This window comes from Cygnus atratus, chromosome 6 (assembly GCF_013377495.2).
Source record: "Cygnus atratus isolate AKBS03 ecotype Queensland, Australia chromosome 6, CAtr_DNAZoo_HiC_assembly, whole genome shotgun sequence".
NCBI lineage: Eukaryota > Metazoa > Chordata > Aves > Anseriformes > Anatidae > Cygnus > Cygnus atratus.
In genome coordinates, this window is record NC_066367.1 from 29,156,656 (window position 1) to 29,166,434 (window position 9,779).

The following is a 9,779-nucleotide window of genomic DNA, read 5'->3' on the forward strand; positions in this document are numbered from 1 at the left end:
CTGTTTGAAAGTTTAGAAATATATATCCATTTGTGTTTCTTTATCCTTAACTTGAATAAGGACTAGATTCTGTGGTGTTACGCACTGTTGTTTTTGTTCTTTGAAACATAAAACCACAAGGCCTGTGGCCTGATGTTTATAAAAGAAAAATATGCTATTCTACAAATTTCTATTAAAGCAAGTTTCAAAAAGCTACAGAGACTTGTTTTGTTTTTTGTGGCTCACTTTTCCTTAGAACACTTGGTTTTAGTAGAATTAAAATGTGTAACAACTTATGCTCACCATTTTAGATGACTTCATGAAGAATTAATATTTGTAGCTACTTCCCTATTTTCTTGTAATTGTTGCTGTTATTTTTTCAGCTGTCCAAGGTGCGGTGCTTTAATGATTTTCTGCAGGCCCTGAAATCAAAGGTGGAAGACAAAGCCGTAGTTGATTTCTGGGAGATGGTGGTACAAGGTATGATGGCATTTCACTTTTTAAAGTATTTCTACTTTTAATATTCATTATGTAGGAGAAAACCTTATGTTAGCATTGGGACAATTAAACTAAAGCTAGGGCAGCATTTTGATCCAGGTCATTTCCTTCAGCCTGTGTAAAAGGAAAAAATCTAAACAACCACAACAGCAACAACCCTTTCTTTCACATTACAGCTTCCTTTTTTTGTCCTAATAGTTTCCTGCCAATAAGATTTCGTGATGTCTTGCCAAGTCTTGTTGAAATGGTAAACGAATTGTGTAAGAAAAGAGACAAATTAAATGTTACAAGGTAAGGAGAACAAGATAGGATTTCAGGTGAATTTTAAGATAAATGGAAAAACTTGTGCAGCTTATATATAAAAAGATTCTTCCAAATTAAGCCTCAAAAAAGGCATGAATAACATTGAAATATGTCACTGATCGTTTTGTATTTAAGCAACTTGAAGAACGGAATATGTGGTAATATGACACCTACCTATGATTAAACTGGGAGATACAGGGCAATGCAATTCCAAAAGAGCTTCAGAGACTACGCAAGTGATAAATAAAGGAACATTTTCACAAATATGAAACGTGGTGGGCTATAAAAAACATCTTTTACATCATACTCTTGTTTTTAATTGGAATCAGTGCTAGGAAAATCTGTTAAATGCCCAACTGTGTATTTAAGGGTGCATGCTATAAAATGCAATTATGTGCTTTTATATAGCACCTTTCAAAACGAACGACTTCAGACTGTGTTTAATGCCTGCTTTATCCAACTGTTTCAGAATATAGAATGGGAATTTGTTTATTAACCAAAACCAATAGCACAAGGCAACTCTCAAAGGCCATTGTAGGGTACTGTCTCTGAACAAATCTGAAGAGGAAAAAAAAACACAAAAAACCCTTTGGAAGTAGAAATCTTGGATCTTTGAAAGTCGTGCTTAGAGTACTGTTTTAATATTTGTAGTTCAAACCAGAGTTTTCAACAAACTGGACTATATTTCTGAGAAAATAATTTACAAATACAAACAGGGATGATATTTTCATACAAAATAGATTATCTTCTGAGAAGATGATAAAATCATGGTGCTTTATGCATAATCCAACTAGCTGGTCTTGCTGAGTAGATGAAATTGCTTTTCATTTGCTGCTACCAAAAGCAGAAGTCCTGTTTTCCCTGCTTCTTGTGAGATAACACATGCCATTTTTTTCCACCAAATGTGGCATTGGGCCTTGTTATGAGCCACTGCAATCACCAAGAGGATGGATGTGAGTTAATGAGTTAGTGATTCTTGGAGCAGGAGCAAGGCAGATCTATTTGATAAGCTCACTCATCTCGTGAAACCCTGCTGTGTAGCTCTGTGGGCATGTTAAGGTGGCATTAAACTTGTGATGCTGCTGAAACCTTTCTGAACCTACTGTTCTTTCCTCTCACACCCACAGATTCTTAATTTGGCAACAAGCGTTTGTGTAGCCAAGTGATGGCTAGACTGGGAAAATAATTGGGATGAAAAGTAATTGAGTGTTTTTCTTTTGTTTTTGTGGGTCACTGCACAGGATGGTGGTGCAAACACAACCAGGGCAGGACCAGCACTTTGGTGTAGTCATACTGTAGAACCACAGCATCAGTGTTTGTATGGTAGGAGTTAATTTTTGTAAGGCTGTTAAGGACTGAAGAGCATGCTGTGAATGACTAAAAGTGTAATTTCTGATAGATTTTCAGCATTTCATCTGTGATCTATGATTTCAGTGTCTCATTAGTTTGATTGTCATAATATTAACAGTTTCCTAAATGGATACTTCCACAAGCTTATGAATATTCTCATTAATTTATTTTTATATCATAGTTGACTCATTTATGCAAGTCACATCTTCCTTTGAGCAATATTTTTTTATTTTTGGTGGTGGTGATGATGACACATTGAGAAGTCAGAATTTGGAGGACTTATTTTATTTCTAACGTTAAGTCTGTTTTTTGGAAGCCTTCTAATGTTACTTTTATATCTTTTATTTTTTTAGACAGAATTTCTTTGATCACTAAAGATGAAGCAGAGGGAAGTTCTGTGACTAGTGAAGAAGCTGAAAAGGTATCATTTTTTAATGAGCATCTATTTGCGTAGAGCTCTTGCTGTGGAACAGAAAATTCTTTATGATGTGTATAAATCTTTAGGTGAATGAAATAGGATCCTTATGAAGGAATAATACTGTCCTTTTGCTGTAGAATTAATAATGCCCCATGCCAGAGCAAAAATAATTCCCTAGCATGTGCCACAGCATTATATTTTAATTGGTCTTTAGAAAGTAGCATGTATTGACATCATTATCTGAAAATATCCTCTCTGAAGAACAGGAATTTCAGGAGCTCAGTTTAATGGAACAGCAATAAATTTTATATGCAAGATTGCTATTTGAACTTTGTATAAAGAGCTGTGATCTCGTTGTTAACATGCTAGTTCAAAAATCAGGATACTTTTTTGGTCTAAAAGCTTTGCTAACTCTAGCAATGTAAAGCTGTCATAGCTTGTTTTCATCATATATGCAGTGAAAGCAGTAATTTCTACTTTATTGAGGTCTTGTGGATTGGACATCATAGATTATGCTAGTACTATTGGTCATCATATTGGCTCCTTTCAGAAAAAGAAATTTGGGGTATTTGCAGGTATTTTTCGTACAGAAATAAAGCACTTTAGTAACTGCAGTGATGAATGAAGCATGCTACAGTTACAAAGGAGTGAATTATAAAAGACAGAATGGTGCCTGTTTGAAAGAAGATATAATTCAGGTTTGCTGTCAGAAATTGTGTTTGCATAGAGAGGATAAGATGGGCGTTTTTGTATTAGGCTGCTGCTTGCCATATGACTTTGAAGAGTTTAGAAGAGGGAAGGTCTCTGTATTACAGACCCCTCAAGGTAAACATAGGTAAAATTGCTCTACTTTGCAAAGAAGCAGCTTTGCTAAAAGATGCCATATTGATTTTTACAACTTCTGGGCCTTACATTAGCAATAACAAGAAGGGGGTTGAAGTAGGTTCTCCATGAATGAATTAATGAGTAGGCATGAAGTTTTATTTTAGAAACTGTTTTTTAATCTGTAACAATTTATCTCAAGGTAAAGAAGACAAATGAAAATCTAAACACCCTCCTAAGAGCTTGTTTATCTAAACTCGTGTACAGAGTGCAAATGACAGAGTGACTTTTTGTTGTACACATGAAGGACCTACTGGTTGTTTCTCATCATGCATAACTGTATAGAACAATCTTTTGTTCTTTAAAACCAGCAGTTTTAAAGAATATCAGGTTTTGTTACATATTCTGAGTGCTATGAATTTACTTTGAAACTTCACAAGACCATTTGTTTCTTGAACTTCACTTTTTAGTCTGAAACTGTCATTGCTGTTCAAAATGTGATAAAGCTGCATGAAATAGCCACTATTCCTTAAGAAAATCTCTACTAGCCATAAAGACCTTACAGCGCACAGATCTCTGAACTATGATCTTAGGGTGGCTAAGAAATACTGTGTCTGCATAGGAATGCAGCAGAAATTATGAAGAGTAGCAAGGAGCAGAGTTACAGCTGTCAGGCTAAGCTGGAACAAGACATTGTAGACTGACTTTAGAAGGACTTTTTAACATCATCCTGCAGTCAGCCAGGTGTTGCAATAAAGGAAGAAATACTTTTGTGATTGATTGAAGGTCTTGTGACAGCCATAACTTCCCTTTAAAGTAAGGGAATAACAAAGACTGCATGGAATCAGCTCTGGGCTGCTGAGAGTGCAAGAGTTCGCTAATGTGACAGATAACCTTGCATTTCAGAATAAATGGCTCGCATCCCTCTGCTTAACTAGGCTGTTGGCAGTCCCAGTTATTTACCAGATAACCTCCCCACTCTCCAGAGCCAAAACCAGAACCCTTAAGGAACTGTCATTTTCTGTCAAGGGTTTGTTTGACTTTTGACATATGAAACTGGAAGACTGTGCGTTGTTGGAATAAGATCTAGAGAGACTGAAATTTTTTCTTCAGTTTGTGAGGCTGATATAAAATCTAGTCTTGTCCAGTTAAACTGTGCTGCAAGTTTCCTGTGGTGTGTGAAGGCAGCATTTTCCTAGATCTATAGCAGATTGCTAAAAAGGTTCATTTGTTTTCTATAATGAAGGCCATACCCTTCATTAAAGGGTTATACTGGATCTTTTAAAATATCACATATAAGATTCAGTTTTTCTTCACCTCTGTAATAGGCCAAATGCTCATAATTGCAAGTGTGTAGGTCCAGGGATTGGCTGTCAGTGTGGTCTTGTGTGACACAGAAGCCTTGAAGCCTTTTCTCTTATGTGAAGATCACTAGCTGGTAGCTTTTTCAGGACTGTTTTGGATGTAAGATTCATAGTTCATAGAATTTGAAGGGGTAAGAAAACCTTTACAGGCTGTTTATTAGAGAGGTAACGTAAAAAATTCTTTGTTTTGGTTGAGCTAGGTTATCCATGCATGTTTTCCTTTCTTCCTATCATTGAGAAAAATGGTTCTGTGTAGGCTTTTTTTAACCCCGTAATAGTAGTACACTCTTTTTAGAGTGTAAGGATGATAGGTTAAAAAAAGCAGCAATGTCAAGTGCTTTTGGTGATTAATTTGGGGAAGATAATGGATTTCAACACAACTAGTACATACAATCTGTTTTTGCGTTAATGCAAAACAGAGCTTATTAAAAAAAAGAAAAAAGTTTTGAATGTATAGGATTTGATGGAAACTGCATGTTACAAATTTTCATCCTACATTCCTTTATCTTTTGACTTTCTTTACCTAATTTAGTGCTAGAAAGCTAATTTTGAAAGCTTCAAAAATGTGCTACTTTTGGAAATATCATTTGACTCTTAACTGCGTAAAATGAAATTTGGTTTGGCACAAAATGCCTTTCAGAGCTGACAATGTCATTAGCTTTTAGTTTCATAATGCGTGCTTTGTATTACTACTAGATTGAGAACTTTTCCAGCAAAAAAGATAGACAAGCATGCGACGACTTAAAATTCTAATTTGTTCCATCCCTGTTACTGCAGCTACAAAATCTGTAAGATGAGATGAAGTTAACATTAAAACATGAGTGGTGTCTGTGCAGCAAGTCTTCTGCAGTGCTCTAGATTATTGCTCTTCAGGATGTAGAAAAGATTTGACCTTTGGCTAATGAGACAACTAGGCAGACGTTGTCTACATCCTTTATCTTTGGTGTTAACCAAATGCAATATATTTGCTTTTGCTATTGTATGTTATATTTGGTTCTTTCCTACAACATTAATTTATTGATATTCTACCTAGCAGAGGGAGCTGGAGAGAATGCCTTTTCCGGTGATTCAAATTGCAAACTCAGACATTAAAACATTAGATCACATCTTAATATGGTGGGAGAATGCAGCAGGCAGCTTCTCGGTGTTTTACCCCCTGTCTAAAGCTGACACTGTTCTAGAGCAGGATCAGAACCGTTCAAGTAAAATAACGTTTAAGCTTTTTACAGTCCAAGTACGTTGTCTTGGAGATGGGGAGCACTGATAGGGATCCCATGGCCTTTTACATGACCTCCATGTCTGTAAAAGTTAAGTCCGCAGATAAACAGTAATTCGGTTTCAGAAACCAGTTGTTTCCACAAAAAAGAAGAATGTTACCTGAACTCAAAACTGATATTCATAGTCTGTTTAATATCATTATTTTCTAACCAGAAATTTTCTGATTTCTATCCTGCTGAAGAGACTATAACTAAAACTTGTGGACAACTGGACACTTTTCAAGAGTCACGTATTTGTATTCTTTCTACTATTATAACTAAGTTACTATTTTTTTCACTGTTAGGTTAAAATAAAAATAATTCGTAGGTGGTTGTACTCCAGATATTGTCTGTATGTTTGATTTCAGTAGTTACAGTATCTAAGCAAGTTAGCTTTATCTTCTGTTTATTGATGCTGTGCTTTAAATGAAGGGCATATGGTGTGTTTGTATCAGCAGCTACTGCAAAAGAATTTTACATAATGACTGTTCTATTTTTAAAAACCAGCATTCGAACCATCTTGCATGTTTGAGAGTGTTTTTTAAATTCATGTCTTTGTTCATCTATTAAATGTTCATTGAATTAAGTGAAAAGCTTCTACTGAGTTCCACACAGAACTAGATTGTCATACTTAAGATCTTTACTAAACAAGATGTTAGTCAACTTACATATGTATTAATACTAATAGGGACATTTTTTTTTGTCCCTGTCCTCTGGCAGCTTGTAGCTATTCATGATATTACCTTTAAAATTACCTTTTTAAGGACATAAAAATGGCCATACTCTGAACAAAATTTCCATCTAGCCCATGGCTCCAGCAACTGACATCTCAAGTACTTCCTGTGCTTGAGGCTGTTTCTTTGGACTTCAAAGTATTTCTCTTCTATAAACTTTCCCCATCTCCACTGAGACCAAGTACTAATATTTGCAGCATCCTTATTAAGTGGCATTCTGCAGCTTAACTGTGCATTGTCTGAAGAACCACATTCTTTGTCAATTTTTTAACAATCTGCTATAAAATCATTTAAAAGGAAGACTTAGGAAATTCCCTGTATTTTTGTGTGGTTTTGGAGGGTGGAAACCAGAATGGACTTCTTGATGATTTTTCATTAACAGGCAGATTAGTTTTGATATGTAAAGGACAAGTTCTGTTCATTTGACATTGAGTCAGAGTTTCGTCAGTAAAATGTAAGAAAACTTGTATTTTCAGTTCTTGGCTCCGAAAGAAAAGAAAAATGAACCTCTGCCTGCTACAGATGAAGGTGGTGATGTTGATGACTTGGTGAGTACAATAAAGACATGATATGGCTGTAGAATTCAGTTGTAGCTGAAAGTTGCAGTAAGAGCTTCTTAAAGCAGTAGATCATGTCTTAGAAGACACCTAAGGAACTGAGTCAGAAAAGAGCCATGTGAAATGACTTGTTCACTATTGTAAAACACAACCAGATGTGTAATTTTGTGGTGGCAAATAGAATGCTGTATAGTAACATGGGTGTTTACATAGATTAGTCCTGTCCTCTTGTGTATTTCAAAGAGCCAATGAGGCTGTGGGTTTGATAGCAGATTATTATAATTTACTGCAATAGCATTTAACAAAGCTTGTAGATCTAGAACAGCTATTTATGTGGGTTGAAACCTAAAAGTCATTTAAAATTAAAAGATGCTTTAATCTTTTCAATTAACCTTCTTTTATACTAACTTGCTTAAATTCAAGAATTTCAAGAGGTTTATTAAAAAACATTTTAGCCATTTCTTTACAGGCTGAGTCATTACAAATCTGTCTTTGAAGCTTAAATTTATGATGTAGACAGTTCTAACGAAGTTTCAATAGTAGGCATATTTTTACTTTTGGGCTGTACTTTTTTTTTTTTAAAGTCTCCAAGTTGTACATATGATTATGCGAAGATGAGATTTAAGGTTTGTTTTTGTACTTTATAACAGTTTAGTATTAAGTTCCATGTAGTCCACTTATGTTGGATTTCTTATTTCTTATGTTGGAATCCTTATAAGGACTTCTGAATTTGCTTTATTTTATAAGCACTAAACACAAGAAATTACTTGAATTCAGTACCTTTTCTTCTAAATCTGTTGCTTCTGTTTGCAGCTGGACATGATGTGACTGCATGATACACTGGGATTGAATAAGCCAAGTTATGGAAGAGATCCCCCTGTAAGATGGCGCACAAATAGGATGCTAATGAGAAGACTGTATATCCCTCTTTATTTTCTCAAATGAGAGCAGAAGTCCAAAACATTTTCAGTTGGTATAAATGTCATCTGACTTCTTAAAACTAGAACAGAGGATTGATATCTTTAAGGGGTCTCTCTTTTTTTCTTTAGCACAGCGAATCTAGTTTATCCATGGAACTGCTTCCAGTTAAACACCACTAAATTTAATGAGAACCTGTGTTTGTGCCTGAAATTCTTGTTATATTCCCTGAGAAGGAAGACATAAATGTCACAGTGAGGTTACCAGGTAATATAGAATCTTTAGTGGATGTAACTCCATAGCATTATTGTTGCAGAAGGAGAAAGGTGGTATTTTCATGCTTTTTCCCAGCAGAGAAAAAAAAGGGGGGGGGAGGGTTTATTGAAAAAATTCTAGGCCGGAGATTCACAAAGTAATGGTTTGAAATGAACAGCAGAATCTAAAACATACAACAGAGCCAAGTGTACTGATCTTGCGACGCTGTACCCAAATCAACAATTGCGGTCATCTTTCTGTGCTCCAAGTTCTCTTTCATGTCAGCTCAACAGCAGAGTTAAATATCCTCAAAATTACTATTTTTTTTAAAGGCTTTTACCTGTGATTACTGTAGTACTCCTGGTGCTAAAAGGATAAAAGACTCGGTTATATGCCTATTTAATACAGTGTTGGTAATGTGGAGCAGAGGAATACGTGAAAGCTGTACACTGACACTTGTGATAGATAACTGATGATAATTAACATTGGTAGCTGAAATGGTGTACTGTCTGCACAAAGCAATCCAAAGTTGTCAAATACTGCTTAGAAAGAGATACTCAAGTTTGATTTACAGATCTGAAGAGAAACTAATGACAGCTTCACAGATGCTTGTTACAGCCAGATTAATTCCTTTAAAAGCTGTTCTTTGTTATTGCAAATGTATAAATATACTGTGCAAAGTGGTGGTAGCATCATAAAAAAAAAATCATGAGCTAAATTAAAAGATGTATTGGAATATCTGCCCTTTATACTGAACAGCTCCTGTGTGTGAAACAGCAATTGCTTTTCCCCACATCTCCCTACACAGAGACCTGCTCTCTCCTTTCTTTTGTCTTACCTTGACTGAGTTCATGCAGACTTTGAAGAGATCTCTCAAGTGCAGAAGGCAGGCAGTAGGTAATGTTTGCAGGCCTTTAGATCATTTGTGTCATGCAAAGTTATTTTTCTGAATTGTAAATAAGAAATTGTTGGTAACTCCATGGTTTTGACCGTCTATTTTTAGGCTGATTTATGGAGTGTAACACTGTTGTTTTTTTTAATTTTCTTAATTAGTTTGATTAATAAAATACTTAATGGATTGCTTTTGTTTTCTTTGTAAACATGTTTGCTAAAGTCAGATGATTACCAGTACCTAGGTGAGACTACTGAAAAACCCTTTTCCAGGCATACAGTGAAAACATTGAACATTGAAAGCCTTCCACAGAAGTTGAGTGTAATTACTTTTTCTACATTTTACAAATGCGAAACTTCACAACACCCCAATAAAATCATTTTTATTATTTTGCAGAGAGAAGTCTTGATCAGGACCAGACAAGACATAGAAT

At 35.3% G+C, this 9,779-nt stretch overlaps 1 protein-coding gene across 2 annotated transcripts in view; it reads left to right on the plus strand.

The window, feature by feature from the left end:
• Window positions 1–9,536, plus strand: part of XRCC5 (X-ray repair cross complementing 5) — a 46,436-nt gene extending 36,900 nt beyond the window's left edge. Inside the window, exons 18-21 of one of the 2 annotated variants that reach the window (XM_035572648.2) lie at window positions 363–459; window positions 2,484–2,551; window positions 7,201–7,272; window positions 8,095–9,536. In XM_035572648.2, the coding sequence (XP_035428541.1) occupies window positions 363–459; window positions 2,484–2,551; window positions 7,201–7,272; window positions 8,095–8,109 (252 nt within the window). In that variant the 3' untranslated portion in view covers window positions 8,110–9,536. Of the gene's footprint in view, window positions 1–362; window positions 460–2,483; window positions 2,552–7,200; window positions 7,294–8,094 lie in introns of those variants that run through there. The other variant, XM_050711704.1, reaches the window with a different exon arrangement.
• Window positions 9,537–9,779: the final 243 nt, after the last annotated feature.